Source organism: Corvus hawaiiensis, chromosome 20 (genome assembly GCF_020740725.1).
Source record: "Corvus hawaiiensis isolate bCorHaw1 chromosome 20, bCorHaw1.pri.cur, whole genome shotgun sequence".
In the NCBI taxonomy this organism is placed as follows: Eukaryota; Metazoa; Chordata; class Aves; order Passeriformes; family Corvidae; genus Corvus; species Corvus hawaiiensis.
In genome coordinates this window covers 7,272,211-7,290,131 of record NC_063232.1, presented here as the reverse complement: position 1 = coordinate 7,290,131, position 17,921 = coordinate 7,272,211, and the positions used below count along the sequence as shown (strand labels likewise).

General features: G+C 51.5%; 1 protein-coding gene across 2 annotated transcripts in view; it reads left to right on the top strand.

Annotated features, from left to right (window-relative positions):
* Positions 1–3,484: 3,484 nt before the first annotated feature.
* ATP2A3 (ATPase sarcoplasmic/endoplasmic reticulum Ca2+ transporting 3) overlaps positions 3,485–17,921 on the top strand; it is a 52,322-nt gene continuing 37,885 nt past the window's right edge. For both annotated transcript variants that reach the window (XM_048324493.1, XM_048324492.1), the window contains exon 1: positions 3,485–3,698. In XM_048324493.1, the coding sequence (XP_048180450.1) occupies positions 3,581–3,698 (118 nt within the window). In that variant the 5' untranslated portion in view covers positions 3,485–3,580. The remainder of the gene's footprint in view (positions 3,699–17,921) is intronic.

Genomic DNA, 17,921 nt, shown 5'->3' with positions numbered 1-17,921 from the left:
GAAGGGAATCCCCCAAACTCGAGGGACTGCCAGGGATGGAGCCCAGCTCCCTCCACAGCCCGGGATGTCTGCTTGCAATATTGAGTGTGTTTTCAGTCCATTTTCCCTCACTGACTAATTTACCACTTCCGGTCGCTAATGGTTTTTATGGATTGCTTAATTATAGGTGGGGGGGGATGGCGCTGTCTTGTTACCAGGGCTGCCAGATGTTCCCTTTGTAACTCCCACCTCAATCACTCCCAGCCATGTCAAACTTGAACCTTTGCAGCAGGGACATCACCTTCGTGCTCTTTTCCAGTACAAGGACTGGCATCATCCAATGAAACTGGGAGAAGAAGGAACAACACCCTGCACTTGACCTAGTGGTAGGGACTCACGTGTGGGGTGGGACACTGCTGGGCTGGAGGAACTGCCAGTGTGGGAGAACGTGACAAAAGGGTCAGGAGACGCTGGGGAGAGCAATGAGGGTCTCCAAGTGGTACATGCACAGTCACACAGCTTGAGCTGTCTGTGTCTTGTCTCTGTTCTCTATCTGTACAATGAGCATTAAACCAGACCCTCACCTTCTCTCTGCAGGTGAGGGAGTTTGTGGAGTAGGACCTCGCCTAAATCACACCCAGGAGGACACCAAGAACCCTCTTTCCAAAAGCCTTGCTCTAAGAGCAGCATGTTTGCTGTGAAATAGGCTAACAAGGCCTGAGCAGCTGCCTATCATGGGCTCCCACATGGGCTGCAGGCTGGGGGGTGAGGGGTCCTGTCCCACCCCTGCCAGAGCAGCTGCTTTGAGGGCAGCTCCCAAGTTTTGGGGATGATCTATGTGCCCCTGGCCAGGAGCACATTATGAGTTAATATTTTCACATCACATCAATTCTTCCCAGGCACCTGGTGGAAATCTCTCTAAGGAGGACAGGCTGAGGGAACTGGGCCCATTCAGCCCCAAGAAGAGATGACTGAGAGGGGACCTCATCCATGTCTGTCACTATCTGAAGGGAGGATGTCAAGAAGATGGACCAGGCTCTTCCCAGTGGTGCCAAGAAATAGGACAAGAGGCAATGGGCAGAAATTAATGCCCAGGAAGTTCTACCGCAACATGAGGAAGAACTTCTTTCATGTACAATGACCAAGCACTGAACTATCTGCCCAGAGAGGGTGTGGAGTTTCCCTCACTGGAGATATTCCAGAACCCTGTGGACACACTCTGTGCCATTTGCTCTGGGATGACCCTGCTGGAGCAAGAAGGTTGGACCAGATGAGCTACTGCAGTCTTTTGCAGCCTGATCCATCCTGGAATCCTGGAACTACTCAGCCCCATGAGCCAGGGAGCCCTGGGGCAGACTCTGGCCAAGGGCAGCACTATTGCCTGGAGGGCTCAGCAGCAGAAACAGAACTTTTCCTCCCAAAACACTCATGAGAGGCAGATGAATACAATGACAGAGCTTGAAGCAGGGCCAGCTCGCAGGGCTGGGAGCTCTGCATCTTGCAGGAGGGCCTGTGGCATGCCGGGCTGAGATCTGGAGCACCCTCTGCCTCCCACGTCTCAGCTGCGGTGAACCGAAAAACTGAGTTTATCAAACTCGAAAACTGAACCTGCATTTCTTCATGACCTCCACTCCAGTGGGAGCCACAAAACATTTTCTATAAATGAATTTACATAGAAATAAATAAGCCAGAGTTCCTCCCTGGGATGTCTGCTGTCACTTCCTCACACTGGCCACTGTCTCCGCCTCTGCCTTGGGTACATTTCTGTAGAAGTTGGGTTTGTCACCCTCCAGCTGTCTCACCTCTCCCCTCTCAGCTGGAGAGCAGTGCCAGTCACCATCAGCTACAGGCTTCTTCCAGCAACAGTGGGAAAACTGGAAGTACCTGAAAAGTCAGAAACTGGTGTTCACATGGGGAGCAGGTTTGAGCCGGGTCATGGAAAAATTGCTGGAGTGAGGGAGCTGGGTCAGGTGCACTACGTTGAAAAGTCCTGCAGATGTGGTGGTGGTGGTTACCCTTAGCTGGCTTGTACCATGGATTTTGGGGGCCAGATCAGGGTAACTCGTCATGGTGCTGCTGCTGATCTCTGCTGCATGGGGGAGCTGCTAAAAAAAGTCATTTTGCTGCTGGAAGAAGTCATTTAAGTAGCCCGTTGCAACAAGTGTTGCAAAGAGTGATGTAAAACTCTTGTGTGGTGTAACTGGAGCTCTGGCCCCTCCTGAGCCGGGCAGGAAAGAGACAGGGAACCCGGCTAAACAGGAGAGTGAGACAGGTCGAGGCCAGTTCTGCTGTCTGAATCCTTGCAAAGACACAGGTGCCTCCAGGATAAGCCCGTTCCTCGAATACGGATGCTCTGCCTTCAGCGTGGGGACGAGGAGCGCTGAGGAGTGTGAAGGAGGATGTCTGGGACATAGGCAGTGAGACTGGTGCTCAGGTTTTACCACACAGGAGGTGCCTTGGGTCCTTTCTCCATCTCCCTGCAGTGACAGTCCACTTCTCACATTTCCAAAGACAAAGGCAGCCCAGCACTGCTGCCTCTCTCTGGGTACAGTGCCTTGATGGGAACAGTGCCAGTGGTTTCCAGAAGTGTCAGGCAGGGATGTGTAATTCCAGGGCTCCTGCTGCTATCATACAGTGATAATCCTGATCCCACCAAAGTCAGTGGACATGGAACTGCTCTGCTTCCAGCAGAGTAGGAGCAGGATTGGGGCATGCTTGGCTTCTAGCTAGAAGTAGGGTGATGGAGGGGACCCAGAGCATCACTCTTGGGCAGCCCCCTTAGACCCCACAGCTGAGCTGCATCCCTGCAGCATTCCCACCTCCTTCTATTGCTCCTGATATTTTTTGTATTATTTTTGTGATTGAAATTTTACCTCTGCTCTTAACTGCTTAAGACACAACTGTTTCCTCTGGACTCTTTCCACTGCCCACAAACCTGCCCATTTCTCAGCCTGGAAATCTGCCGAGACATCGACAGGCTGAGAGAGCTGGGGTTGCTCAGCCTGGAGGAGAGAAGGCTCCGGGAAGACCCCAGAGCCCCTTCCAGTGCCTAAAGGAGCTTCAACAGAACTGGAGAGGGACTTTGGACAGGGGCCTGGAGCAACAGGACAAGGGGGAATGGCCTCACACTGAAGGAGGAGAGATTTATGTTAGATATGAGGAGGAAATTCTTCCCTCTGAGGGTGGTGAGGGGCTGGCACAGTGTGCCCAGAGGAGCCGTGGCTGCCCCATCCCTGGCAGTGTCCAAGGCCAGGTTGGACGAGGCTTGGAGCAGCCTGGGACAGTGCAAGGTGTTGGTGCCCATGGCAGGGGGTGGAACGAGATGAGCTTTAAGGTCCCTTCCAACCCTTGCCACGGCCCGCCCGGGCGGCAGCGGGGATGGTGCCGCACCCCGGGGTCCCCGCTCTGCCGCTCTCCGCGGTCCCGGGGCTGCCGAGGGGGCGGCGCTGGGCCGGGGCCCCGGGGGAGGCGGGGAGCGGAGCGGGGCGGTGCCGGGGGGGCGGGCCCGGCGCCGGGCGGGCGGAGAGGTGCCGAGGCATCGCCGTGCGAGCGGCGCCCCGTGTGCCTCCTGCGCCCCCGGCCAGCACCCCCGGGCCGGGGCATGGAGGCGGCGCACAGCATCCCCGTGCTCGACGTGCTCCGCCGCTTCGGGGTCAGCGAGAGCTGCGGGCTCAGCCCGGAGCAGGTCCGCCGCAACCGGGAGAAGTACGGCCCCAATGGTCAGTGCGGCGGGACGGGACAGCCGTGGGATGCGGGGCGGGGGTGGGATGGGGCAGCGCTAACGGGACACCGGCATCCCGGCTGGGGCCCTCCATCGGGACCCTCCCTACCGGGACCAGGATCGGGATGTGGACCGGGACCCTCCCCACTGGGATCGGGATGTGGACCGGGGATCCTCGCCGCCGGCACCGGGAAGGTCCGGGGTGCTGCCCTGGGTCCTCCCAGAGCATCCCCCCGGCCCCGGCTGTGCGGAGGATCGGTGGGGATGTGCCGCGGGACACCTGTTGATTAGGGCAGTATTTGCTGGCTTTAATTAAAGGCTAATTACTGCGGGTACGGGCGGCCGGGAGCGTCGGCAATTAGCGGGGTGTTAATTCCGCTGGCGGAGTGACAGAAAGCGGGGAGGGACAGCGATATGTTGTTACCAGGAAGGAAGCAGGGGAAGGTCTCATTGCCCGTGGGTGACAGAGGGAAGCCCCAAAAAAGCTGTGAGAGGTGTTGCAGTGGGGGGATCCCGCTCGCCACTACCGCAGCCCAGGCTGCGGGTGCTGCTGTGGAAGAGCGAGGGGTGCTGGGGGGACCGTCCGTGTACCGGCCCTGCCGTGTGTCACACTGACCCGGGGGACCCTCTGCGAGCAGCTGGGCATCTTCACGGCATGGGGAAGGGGATTTTTTAAACCTGTGTTTTGTAAGTGTTCAGTGTGCCCAGGAGGGGCTGGCCGGGGTGTCTTGGACCTACCCAGGTGATTTTAGGGTGGCTTTTTTCAGCCTGTGACCAAGGTCGGTCGTTAACTCTGCATAGGAAACAGGAGGGTTTAGGGTGGTTTGCTCCAGTGCTTTGGAGTATCGAGTCCTTTCTTTAACTTGTGCAAGGAGATAAGCGTGTACACTCTCTCCTGGGTTGGAGCTTGTTGCATCTGCTTTTTGCTTGATCCTCATGGATGAGGCTAAGGAAAGCCTGAGTAGATGCTGGCAGGATTGCTGTCTGCATTTCTATTTGTTGGGAGGGCTGTGTTAGGTGGGATCAGAGGGCTGTGACTCCTCCAGCCTTGTGAGCAGCCGTCCTGTGCTGAGCTCTGCTCAGTGTCCTCATCCCACCAGTGCTCCCTGACCCAGGCAGCTTCAGCTCCATCACCTAAGCCAGTATGGTCAGGGCTGGACTTGGGAGCTCTTGCCATGGAGCATCTGCATAAGCTGCAAGCAATGGAGCATCACATCTGCCCCTGTTAGGCTTGATTTTGGAGAAGGGCAGCTGGGGACCTGTCTGGTTAACTGGGAGGGACCCCTCTGCTTCGAGGGCTGAAGGCAAAATACATCCTTAATGCAAAATACATCCTTATCAAACAGGTGGTTGGTCTGATTTCAAGGTATAATTGCACCCAATTTCAGTGCCATCTCCTGGCCCCATGGGAGCATGTGGCTGAAGGGTGGTCTGTGCTGGGCAGCAGGGTGTCACCGATGGGCATCACCACTGTGGGGCTCCTGGTGGCTTTGTCCTTCTGTTTGCCCAAGTGAATCATCATCACTGAGTCAGGCACGTTGGCTGCTCAGTGGCACCGGGCTCTGCCTTGAAAAGGGGAGCTCAAAGGTGTGACGTAGGTGCAGAGCAAAGAATTAGTGGTGGCAATTAGTTTGCCTTTTTATTTTTTCTTTTTGCTTCCTCCTCTTGCAAGCAGTGGCTCTGTGCTCTCCTCGCTCGGCAGTTTTGTTTCCCACACACCCCAGCGTTGGGTTTCTCACAGGCTGTTGGTTCACAAGAGCTTCTGACTTTGGGGTGTCCTGTGTCTTTCACCTTCCAAGCACAGCTCTGCAGCTCCTGTACTGCACAGCTCGCAGTGATGTGCCTGGACGATGTGAGCAGTGACACCCTCAGTGAAATGTGGTCGAAGGTTTTTAAGAATTCTGAATTTCTGCAATTTCTGAGCAGTAAATTTTTTCTCATGTGCAAATGAGACATAGGTTAGAACAGCTTAAAACCATGCAGATAGGGATCTGTGTGGTTTGCTTGGCTTAAAACCTTAATGTTAAGCAAAGAGTGGGGGTTTCTTGCAGCATGCTGAGAACTTGCAGGTTGTTTTGTGGCAGCAGGCATCAACCTCCTCGGCTGTGCTGGGGTACCCTTGGGTATCCTGTTTGGGAGAGCTGCTTGGGGTGAGGGTGCTGCAGGGAGCAGCTTGGGGCAACGAGCTGGGCTTGGAGATGGGCTGTATCAAATTGCATTTCAATTTAGGTTTAAATTGAACTCTGGCAGCAGAAGTGTGGGGCAGTTTGGGGACTCGTTTGAGCTTGCAAAGAAGGGGAAGAAAACTCAAATCTTGTGTGACTCAAAGTGCAGAGCAGGCCTTCAGCTCCAGCTACTTTCATTTTTGCACCCTCCTGTCTCACATTCATTCATTTCCTTCTAATCCTGAACTCTAAACTGCCAGTGTGGTCGTGAATCACAATCTGAAATACATCATCTTTCTGAAAAACTGCCTCCTGACATACTTCCTAGAGCTGCTGGCTGCTGCTTTTTTATTGCATTTAAAAAAATACGAGCTGCAACGAGCTCTGACGTTAAGTGAGAAGCAGCCGTCATTGGTGTGATTGATATAAAATTATTTTATTTTTGGGGGGCGGTATTCTTTTGGAGCTTAAAATTGTTTGTTCAGATCCAGTGCTCACAAACACATTTGCAGGAGGAAACAGAGAGCAATACTGATTATTTGGTATCTCCAGATCGTGGCTGGGCAGCCAAGCAGTGTGGTACAGATTACTGGAGTGGAAGGAGATATTTCTCCATTAGGAAGAGCTTGTGTTCTTGTTTCAGCTCTGTCATCAGTGCTGTCAGCATGGCCTTTCATTTGCCAAGGAAACTGGAGAAGCCGCAGAACATTTAAGTCTCACCACGGCAATTCTGAATCTCCCAAGTCAATTTTAATTAATAAATGCTTTGGATGTCTCACATGTGCCTGGCAGGTGCTTCCCTATACCTCATCCCATCCACCAGCTCCAAGCTCCACAGGTTGCTTTTAGACCACAGAACTTTAAAAAAACCACAAACAAATGAAAAAACCTAAATGCACATCTGTTATTTTATAACAGACTGAGCAGGAGGGTACAGGCGTGCAAACATTTTCCTTCCTAAATGTAAAACCAGGGGCACAATTTCCCTCGAAATGATTTGAGTTTTGCCAAGAAATGACAGATGTAAACAGGAGTTGCTTCGTGGACAGCCAAGTGATTTTTCTGTTTTAAATATAGCTCTGATTTATTTCTTCTAAATGGATTTCTCAGTGTAAATGAGCATACATTTCAGGCAGGATATTGCTGGAGTTAATGCATATGCATAATTTTATTTGCTCCATCGGTAACCTAAATGGGCTGTGAATGTCAGTGGAGTCAAACTCGAGGCTGCAGCATAGGGGCGTTTATCTCATCTTGTGTTTTATCTCCTCTGACTCTGAAGCAGAAGCCCTGCTGCAGTTGGAAACGCAGCCGGGCAGGATCATCCTGCCCATCCGCCCTCCTTGGGGGCTCACCCATCCTCTTCTTTACCTGCCCTGCTCCAGGGGTGGCCCCACCGTGGTACCTGATGCTCTGCAGACCCTCCCACGCCTTGCTGAAGATGCAATGTAACCGTGTTTAAGTGTAATCCAAACCAGCTTCAGCACCGGCTCAGCTCAAAACCCATGAGCAAATTTACTTGTTTTTTCCAACACACCTCCCTGTGTCTCCGTAAGTCTCATTCAGGATCCCCAAACCCTTGTGTGTATTTTCCCATGTGCGTGCCGAGCCTGCCTGGGCGGGAGGAAGAGACATCCCCAAGCCCAAATCCAGCCTGGGCTGTGCTGCTGCTCTCCTCAAACCCACCGAGGCTCATCCTCAAGGAGCTGATGTGAGCACACATCCGAGCCCCTGTTTTGCTAGGAGCAACAGTGATCTATGATTTCTTTGCGTGCTTTTCCCAGGATGTGTGTGTACATCCGTCAGCACACGCGTGTGCCCGTGTCTGTGCGTACTCCGCCTGCGGAGCGGGGCTTGACGTTGGATTAGCTGCTGGCGGTTGCTAACGAGCCAAGGTTATGCTCCAGCTCTCTCTTGACAATAATAAAATTAAAAAAAAAAAAAAAAGAAGAAGAAATAAAATTTCTATTTCACGCTGAAATATTTGAGGTGGCAGCAAGAAGAGGAAAAGCAGCATTTTCTGACTCATCGAACTCTGCGCTCTGTTCCTCTGCGCATCGCCCACCTTTTCCACCCCCAAAACACACGCTTAACAGTCTGATTCATAAACATGCTACGGGTTGTGGGGTTTTTTTTCTCCTCCTCCAAATCCTTTCCCTGAGGAGAAATGCTGAGGCATTCAAACCTTGCGAGCGCCTTCAAATTTGGGGAGAGACTACGCAAAGTTTTCGTAATTGACAAGGAAACTTGGGATTTTCATCTCTGTGCTGTCCTCTGAGGTTACCTGCATTCACACCTACCTTTAAAAAGTACTGTGAATCAAGAGCAACGTTCAGAAAAACTGACATCTGCTGTCTAAATGCTGCAGGAACCAGGGAAGGAAGATTTGCAGGGCAAGAAGACGCAGAGACTGTGCTGTGGGAGAAGGGACTGTGCCTGCAGGTCTTGTGTTTACCCCTGGGGCTGGTCTGCCTTGTGGCACAAGTGTTATTTCATGAATTTTTTTATTTCATTGCTGGTTTTAAAGCTGGGGGTGGTAGAGCTGGTGCTATAAAACACTAATTTAAGAGGAGCTGGACGCACTGTGGATGCCCAGATGCTGGCTTGGGATGTGCTGCTTCCAGTAAGGGGCTTGAGCGGGTCCTCCAAAAACACCATTAGTAGCAAAATACCCCCTTTCTCCCAGGGTAATCCTTTTCCCCAGTAATTCTGGCGTCTCTTTTGAAGTCCCTGCTCCAGTCAAGAGTTTATGGCCATCCTAGAGCCACAGCCACCACCACAAAGTCACACCTCTCCTCTTGGCCATTTCAGTGGCATTGGTCTTTCTGCATGTTTTAAGCCTTTTCTTATCTCCAGATCTGATCTGAAGCATTCCGTTTTTGTGGTCATCTCCCTTCGGGGTAAATCCCTGAAAAATCCTATTGATACTGATGTTGCAAGTAAGTTTTGCTCTCTAAAGCTTGCCTCAAACCCATTTTTCTTGAGTAGAAAGCATCACTCGATGCCGGGTGTTGCTGTTGCTTTCTTCCTCCCAAGGAGAATTTTAATTTTTGAGAAGCATCCAACTTGCTGCCTTTTCGCTCTGCGTTTGATCTGCTCCTGCAAAAGGGATGGTGTGAGAATAGGAGGCTCCTGGCTGAGTGTTGGGTCTGTCCTGGCACAGCCACAGCCCAGGTGGTGCCTCTGGCATGGATACCACGGAACATCCCTGACAGGGGCCAGGGTTGCAGATGCTGGCACAAAGTGGGGCTGAGCAAGGGAGACTTCAAGTGACTTAGAGCAGATGGTTGTTGTTTCTGGTGCTGACAGCTGCCCTGTGCAGCACTCGAGATCTGGGCTGATCCTGGATGCACAAAACCTCCCTGGAGAGCAGCATTCCCAGTGCTGTCCTGTGATTGGCACCAGGGATCTGAACTGGGCATCAAAAGGCATCAGAAACCTCACAGGGCTGCTGGTAGCACTGAAATGTTTCTATTTTCACAGTCCTGAAAAATGAGGTGGTTTGATGCTTTTTCATACGTTCAAACCTCTGGAGGAGATGGCTTTGATTTTTCTCCCACACACAGCTCTTGCAGAGTCAGTTGGGATGCTGATACCCCTCCAAAGTATTGTTGGGGGGGTTTTTTAAGGTTATTTTTTGTAAGCTATGAGCCAGATGTTGAGTGTTTGCACCCTTTTTCCAGCTGGTGCTGCCCCACTCCTGGGGAAGGGGCTCCTCCCTGCGAGGCACTGCAATGGCTGGACCAGCCACAAAACCCTTCTCTTGGTCCATCAAGCTCACCTGGGGGCCAGTGGATGCTCCATCCCTGTTAATGTTTTCAGGGCTGTTGAAAGAAGGACTGAGAAGTTAAGAGCAACAGCTGAACTGTATTCCACAGGGGATTAGGGCAGTAAAAGCAGAATAACAAACCTCTTTGGGAGGTAATACCGGGCATGTGGGTGCTGACCTTGCACAAGGACGCTCTACAATTCCTGCTCATTATTTTCAATGGGAAAAGCCCATCAGGGCACTTAGGCAGTGCTCCCTGCCCAGCCCCTTGGTTCTCTCTGCTGAGTTCAACCAGTGGCGCTGCAGAGACGAGGCTGTTTTCTCCTGGGCTGGCTGGTGGGATGTGGGTTAGTGCAGTAATAGGCTGGAAGAGTGTTCCAGAAGGGAGGCACTGGGACTGGCATGTGGAGCAGGAGCTGAGCTGCCAGGCTGATGTTTTCTGGCACTGCTGGCACTCATGGTCTCAGTTACAGGGTGGAAATACTGAAGTAGGTTGTGATTATCAGGAGAGTGTTGGGGTTTTCTGCTTGCTTTTTTATATTTTCTTTCTTTTTTTCCCTTTTCACCCCCCTTTTTTTCCCCCTCCCCTTCCCCTGGTTCTCATATAGCACACATGGATGATCTCCCATGGCATCTCAGATGGGGTGAAGGCAATGCCGGCAGCCCCTTCTGCTCAGCCAGAGCACCTTGGGCAGGAGAAACAGCTGAGGCTGAGGGCACTGGGATGGGTAGAAGGGATGGATGGAGGAGAAGGGGCCTGTGGCCACTCTGCGTGGGTGAGTGGAAGCAGGACAGAGCTCTCTGTGGGTTCAGTCCGACCCAGTGCAATATTACTACTCAGAAAACCCAGAAAGCACCAACCCACAGCCCACCTTTATTTATTATTCTGCATCTGATAATTTTTTTTTTGGTGGTATTGTTACTCATGATCTTTTTTTGTATTTCAGTGTTGGTAGCATTGGAAGTAGAAAGTATAACAATAACCTGTATTTAAAAACAAAATCCCTGGCTGCTCAATGGAGCTGCTGTCAGTACCAGTTACCTCACTGGAAAACAGGTAGCAGAGATCTGGGGTGGAAGTGTAGAAATGTTGAAAAAAATGTAGCCAAAAAGCAATAGAGAAAATTGTGGTTACTCCAGTATTTCCATGACGTGAGCGTGCGCCGGAGGCTCCTCCGTGGGCGGTTAACCCCTGGCAGGCAGGGCTGCAGGCAGCTGCCTGCTCCCCCCGCATCCCAGCGCTGCCTGTGAGGAGCAGAGCTGCACGGGGGGCTCGTTATTCCCACCAGGATTAACGCTGGTGGGTCTCCTCCACGCTGTGGCTCCGTGGGTGGCTTGCCTTAGTCGAGCGGTCATCTCGTGACCAAAGGGTCGCATTTGAGTCCAGAGTGTTGCTCTTTTGAAGAAATGCTGCATTAATCCTTGCCAGAGATTAGACTCATGTCTATAACAAGCATTTGCTGGTTTGCTGTGGGAACCTCCCAGTTTTTGAGGTTTGGCTGCTCGTTATCACTCTGTAAAAAACCTTTTCTCATTCTCACCCGCAGAGGTGGCGAGGCTGCGGTCAGGCTGTGGTTTGGTGGTGATCCCATCTACCCATGTGCTGCCTGGTCCAACACATCCCTGGACATTCAGGGTATGTGATGGCATCAATTTGTGACCCGTGGTGGCTGAAATCTGAAATGTTGTACCTCTTGTTGAAGTCTAGATCTATAGTAGTCCTAAACCTAAGTGTCACTGCTCTGATCATCAAAATCATCCTAGAATTTAAATGCTCAGGAATCTGCTGGATGTGCTGATGCAGGTCCTGGCTTTGAGCCCTCTGGTCCTACAGGAACCCATTCGAGATTATATTTATACTTCTATATCCCATTTGAGATTTTATAGATATGTTTTCATTTGAGACCGTATGTGTATGTCCCATTTGAGATTATACATATGTGCTCCATCTGAGAGTAACCTGTGTCCAATTTGAGATTTTTATATATATCCATATATATATATATGCCATTTGAGATTTTATATATGTATATAGTCTCTCATTTGAGATTATATATATATTGTCTTATTTGATAAAAAAAACTAATGTAACTTATTAACCCGCTGATAACTTTTATATATATATATTAAAAACTTTTCCCCCACACTAACATTTGCAAGTCACTGTGGGACACCTTTGAACAAAAGATCCCTTTATGGAGGGAAAAAACAAACCACGCACAATAAAAAGCTGTTTCTCCCTATCAGAGATCCGTGCTGAAGGGTGAAGGCACTCGAGGACGAGTGACAGGGCGCTGGTGGCCCGGGCCAGCCCGCGGCAGGGTCACGGTCCCCGTCGGAGGTGCGATGTTTTGGGGAGGAAATCCGCTCCTTGCTTTTGCGTGTCCCCTGTGCCCCTGGGTTCCTGCCCGCGGTATTTTTGCTTCGGGTGTTTCCTGCTATTTAACCACTCTGTGTATTTTAGACCGGCGCGGGGGGAGGCGGGGAAGGGATGTGAGTTAATCCGGGCCGGGCCGGGGACGCGGTGCCGGGGCAGCCCCGGGCGTTCTCCGTGCCTGAACCGCCCCAAAGCCGCCGGCTGTGCCCGGCCGGGAAAGCTGTCCCTTGTGCTGGGACCAGCCCCCACAGCTGCTCCGTGTCCTCCTTGGTGATGAATAGCCAAAACGCCTTTTTTCCTTTGTTTTTTAACTTGTCTTTCTGGAGAACCCCCCTGGAGCGCTTGCAGAGCCGCCCTCAGAGCAAATGCAAAACTGTGGGGGTTTTTGTGTTAGATATTTGATTTATTATACAGGGGTTTTTTTGTTTAGATATTTCTTCTTCTGGTTTGGAAACAGTTTTGCTTGCATTTGTTGGTGATAAAAATCAGTTGTTTTTTTGGGAAGGCTGTGTGGGTGGGGGAGATTCTCTCTTCTGCTTCCTTCGGCACGGGGAGTGAAAGCTCAAAGATCCTCGAGGAGGAACTGAGCCGAGGGTGACTCCGGGCTCTCTGGCGGGGGCCAGATGCCCAAGGATTGCCCCGTAACACATCAGGGCAGCTGGGCTCTGCCGAGCAGGAACCGCCCGCTCCCGGGAGCCGGGCAGCCGAGGTCGGGATAACCCTCCCCTTACCTGCCTGTTTGCACTTTCCTTTTTCCATTTTGCAACCTCCCGAGTCAACAGAAGGGCTAAATTAAGGAATATGTGGGGAGTGAGTGGAAAAGTAAAAATGAGAAAGGCTGGCTCAGCAGTGCAAGGGCGGGAGAGGGGAAGTGATGGAGCTCTGTTCCTGGTCCGCCTGCTCTGGCCGTCACAGAGGCTTCCCCTCGGGTCATCTTTGGGGTGTCCTTTGGGGTTTTGCAGTTTTTCTGGGCTTTTGCATGCTTTGAGAGCCAGGGATCTTCTCTGCTCCCCTCCGGAGGGGAGTCCTGCAGTGAGCCAGGAGGAGATGGGGCTGCTCTGCAGTGCTGGCTCAGGCCCATTCTGGGGTTCCTCTTCTATTTATAAAAGCCTAATTCAAATTATTCTTCCCTTTTTCACACAAATATATTTAGGTATCCCTGTATTTAGGTACATAAAAAAGATTTTATCCTTATGCACAAATATATGTCGCTATCATGTATGTATACATATATGTGTAATATTTCGTATTTATAGTCATGCACACAGATATTATACATACTTGGAAGGAGATTATGAAAAACCCTAGAAGTGACTCATATTTCCAGGGATCTCTGAGTATCTCACTCCAGGAAAGGAACTGTTTCAACTACATAGAAATGTGTGATCCTCAGAGAGTTCATCCATGAAAAGTATTAATTGTCCAACTTGCCCCTTTTTCCCATCCAGAAGAACAGATCTTTTCTATCCTACAGAAATTTTTTTCTTCTGATATAATCTAAACTAAGGGCAGGGTAGACTTCATTTTCCATGAAAACCCATCCAAGAGGATTGCTGAAAATAGACTGGGCTCTGAGAACAGATACCAGAAAAAGCCAAGGGAGGGGTGGGGGCAGGTCAGCTGGGGCAAGGAGTTCTGCAAAATAAATTAATGATTGATATTAACAGTTTGAGTAAAAAGCAGCTCATTAGCACCCATGTGGGTCGGGGGATGCATCACCCTGCAGATACACTGGATGTATTTTATCACCCTGATTTTATTTGGCATGGGAGGTGGGTTGGAATGGGATGCCATGTTCAGACTTTCATATTCCCCACAGGTTTGCCATGGCAGAAGCATTTCCTCCAGAAAACAAACAAATGGAAAAAATACTCCAACCCCACTCCCTCCAGACCACAGCACACTGAGGATGGAGTTGAATCCCTTTGGCCCCGAGCTTGGGGCAGGGAACTCTTCCAGCCCACTCCAGGTTTTCATGATCCATAAATGCACAGCCCAGTTTGTGCCCTGGGGCTCGGCTGCAGCAGGATTGGTTAGAACATATGGATTAAAACATAGCAATTAGAACAAACATCAGCCTTTGGAGGGGTCAGGGTGAGCAGGTTCCTCATCTTGGCAGGGAAGGGGAAAAGATGCAGTTTGGATTTAAAAGCAATATCCTGTAGTTCTTTTTGGGTTTTTTTCTTTTTTAAAATTGGCACTGCAGGTGTGGGGCTTTGTTTTAGTAACTTTAGTTACATTTGTAATATAATTTATTTTTTCTGTTTCTTACTTATTTTTATTATTTATTGGTTTATTTTCCAAGACATGCAAATGTGATATCCTTGATGGTTGCTTGCAGCCTCATGGAAGTTGCTTGTCTCAGTGTAAAGGGATATTGGAGCTGGTCCTTGGAGAGGCAGTTTTGGGGGATGCTGTTCCCCCATTGGGCACAGCAGCATTTGCTGTGTTCTGAGCAGCATTTCTCCTCCAGAATCAAATACATCCCTTTGGAAAAATGCATCCTAGTCTCATTTTCTTACCTGGAGTCTTTTCAGCTCAAATATTTTTAGGAAGAATAGGATTTTTCTTAAATCCTTTAGGATTTTTAGAAATAAAATCCCAAACATGGTCCCACCTTGCTCTTTCCCAGCTCTTGCAGAATTCAGCTGAAAGGCTCAGCCCAGTTTTGGTGCTGAAGTTCCTCCCCTGCTGCGTTTGAATCTTCCTGGGGCTGGGCACTCTCTGAGCTGACCTGGCAGTGAGGGCACCGCTGGGGCTCCTGGCACTGCTGCCTCCACAGATCCCTGTGCTTGGTTTCCTAAACTGCTTCCAGCACTGCCAGGAAAACGTTATTAAGTTTTGTCACTGGGTGTTGGAGTCGCTGTAAGTGCCCAGTTTGTCCAGTGTGCCTGGAGAGGGTACAAATCCCCCACTGCACTGTGCCCTGGCCTGGCTGGGGCTTTTTGGCCACTGTGCTGGGTCTGGGGGTTGGCTCTGGGTGGCAACTGAGCATCTCAGGGATGTGGGGAGCAGCCAAGGGCAGGAGGCTGCAGCAAAGCCCAAAACAATGAGAAAACATTACTGGCCAAAAATTCCCAGTTTACTTAACACTTAGCTGAAAACTAAGGTTTAGGGTGACAAAGGAGGAAATAAAATGGTGTCTCTAGGGTGAAAGAAGAGAATATATTGAAGTTGCACCATGTCCCTTGTTTGGGGTTGTGGTAACTTTGGCAGAAGGTTCCCAGATGAGGCAGAGTCACTCCCTCGCCTTTCCCTGCAGTTATGGAAAGGGTCTGCCTGAAGCAGAGGTAGGAAGAAGCAAAAAATACCCAACACAACCCCAAAACTAAAAAAACCCACCACACTTTTAGCTTTATTTTATTCAAGCTCCTGTAGTGGTTGTGGGGTTTTTGGTTTGTTTTCTTCTTTTTCCAAAACCGTTACTATTTAAATGCAGATTTTTAGCTTTTCCACCCAGGAGCTGGAGCTGGAAATTCTTTCCACTGCGTTGGTGCAGGAGGGAACAAACCGCTGCTTTTAGCTTGCTCAAATAATCCATCCCTGGCTGGAGCCACGGGTTTCCTCCTTCCCGCTCCCTCCCACTCCCAAAGCGATCCCAGGATCTGCTGTGGGTGCTGATGGGGACAGGGGTGAGGGGACATTGCTTGAAGTCCCATTTGCCCAAGGTTTTTCCCTTAAATTTCTCCAAGGCTTTATTCTTGCAAACGCCACATGGGCACTGGAGCAGCAAACCCAAGTGGCAGCTTCATTTTTCAGAGTGAAATGGGCAAAATCTTCTGTCCTTATTTTCCTGGCATTAAGGAAAGGAGGTGGGATATTGGCAGGGAACCAATGTGCTTTTTGCTGTGGCATAGGAGGAGGATGCTAAGGGCTGGGCAAGGTTTGTGGCCCTGTGCCAGGACCCCTTGCACTGCAGTGAAGGGGAGCTTGTGCCCCCCAACATTTTGGGGATGAGCCATTTCCAAGAATGAAGGAAAGGAAGTTTGGAGTGGGATGGGTGAGGCTTTCCTTATTTATTTCACACAGCTTCTTGGACCATTGGTCTGATGCCCTACTCCCTCCTCCATTCCTGTTTCCCTCTCCCTGAACAGTGGGGCATGGTGGTGGTGGCTTATCCTTCAGCACAGAAATGTCATGTCTGATTTTCTGGGGAGAAGGAGATATTGGGCTGGGTTTGTTTGGTTCTTTGCTGCTCTTAGCGGGGCAGGACAAGTGCATTTCCTAGTCCCTGACCTGCTGAGATCAGCTCAGCTGGCCAAAAAGGAACAAATGAGCCTTTCAGCTTTCCCCCTCCGACTGCAGCAGTGGGGCTGTGGGTGCCTGGTGCTCCCAGTTCTCCACTGGGACCCTGTCACTGTCCTGGGGAGATTGATGGGGCTGGGTTCAGTATCTGTGAGTTTGGAAGAGCAGTGTGAGGGTGGGATGAGCAGCTGATCTGGAGCTCTGTCTGCCACAGGAGGCTTTGTGACCCAAACCAGAAATTTTTGGGGCTGAATTTTTTGCCAGCCATTGACAGCATCCGGGTGCCAGTGAGGAAAACGGTTGGGTCATTTTACCCTAAAGCATCGCCTGGAAAACAGCAAGGATGTTTCTGGCCCCTCAACCTCTGCTGTCCATCCTCATGTGCTACTCACCCACCCCGGGCTGCTGCCATCCCCAGCTGGCCTGAATTTGCTTATTTTTGGGGCGGTGGATCCCCCAGCCACAAGGGCTCTGGGCTTTTGCGAAGTGCAGGGCATGGCTGGAGCAGGGATGAGAGCTGGGGAATTACAGGAACAGCAAACCGCTGGTGTTTGCCGTGGGAGGGGGGTTGTATCTCGTTTACTTTATCTTCCTGATGCCTTTTGAAGCAGCCCCGAACGAGCGGCTGTCGCTGGTGTAAGCAAACCTCACCTGGCACACAGGAAAAAGCAGCTGTGAGGTGATAGGCAAATAAGGTGCTGGGGCTGGAGGGCCTCCCCACCCACGGCACACCCAGAGCCACCACTGCTTTTGCTCTGGAGGGGAAGGCACAGGAGGAGAGCACCCGTGGCTTTGGGAGCAGCTCCTTGGGGGTGGTGGAGGACAGGAGAAGGGCTGAATCCTCTGGGAGCAGGCTGTGGTACAAAGCAGAGCTTGGCTGTGTTCACCAGGCACAAGGATGGGGATGGATGCCCCATCCCGGGAAGTGTCCAAGGCCAGGTTGGGCGGGGCTTGGAGCAACCTGGGATAGTGGAACAGGATGGTCTCTAACCATGGCAGGGGGGTGGAACAGGATGGTCTCTAAGCTCCCTTCCAACCCACACCATTCCGTGATTCTATGCTCCCAGTGCTGTGCCTGCTCCCACGAGGTGCCTTTTAACGCGGGGTTCGTTCCTGTGTTCCTCGGGTCGCAGAGGCTCGGCACAGAGGGAGATGTTGGTTGCTGCAGCCCCGTGGGCTCACATGGTCCCGCTGCAGCTGTGCCCGCCCAGGGGTGGCATTTCCATGCGTGGGTGGTCGGGGGTCAGTGACCCTCTGCCAAGGGGGTGCCCCGGGGCAGCCCCTTGCCGTGCTGGGTCTCGGATGGCTGCTTGGCTGTTGGGGTTTAACGTCTGGGGCTTTTCTGGTGAAAGGCTAAGTGAGCTTTAGGGTGTGCTTGCCCCCGATCTAGGGGCATTAGAGTGTGGTAGCCGTGGGGATGTGGGTCCAGTTCCAGCTCTCAGAGGCAGAGGGTGAGGGAGGCCGGGCGGGAGCTGAAGCGGGCACAGTCCCTTCAGCTGCACCCTGAGGGTGCCGCTCCTCCCGAGCAGAGCCCCCTCCTGCCCTGGCACAGGGGCAGAGTCCCGGCAAGACGGGAGGTGCAGGGCGGGCTCCAGGGATGCAGCGGTGCTCGGAAGCTCCGGCAGGGAGCTGTGCAAAAAGGGAAGTGGTGTGGGTGAGTTTAAG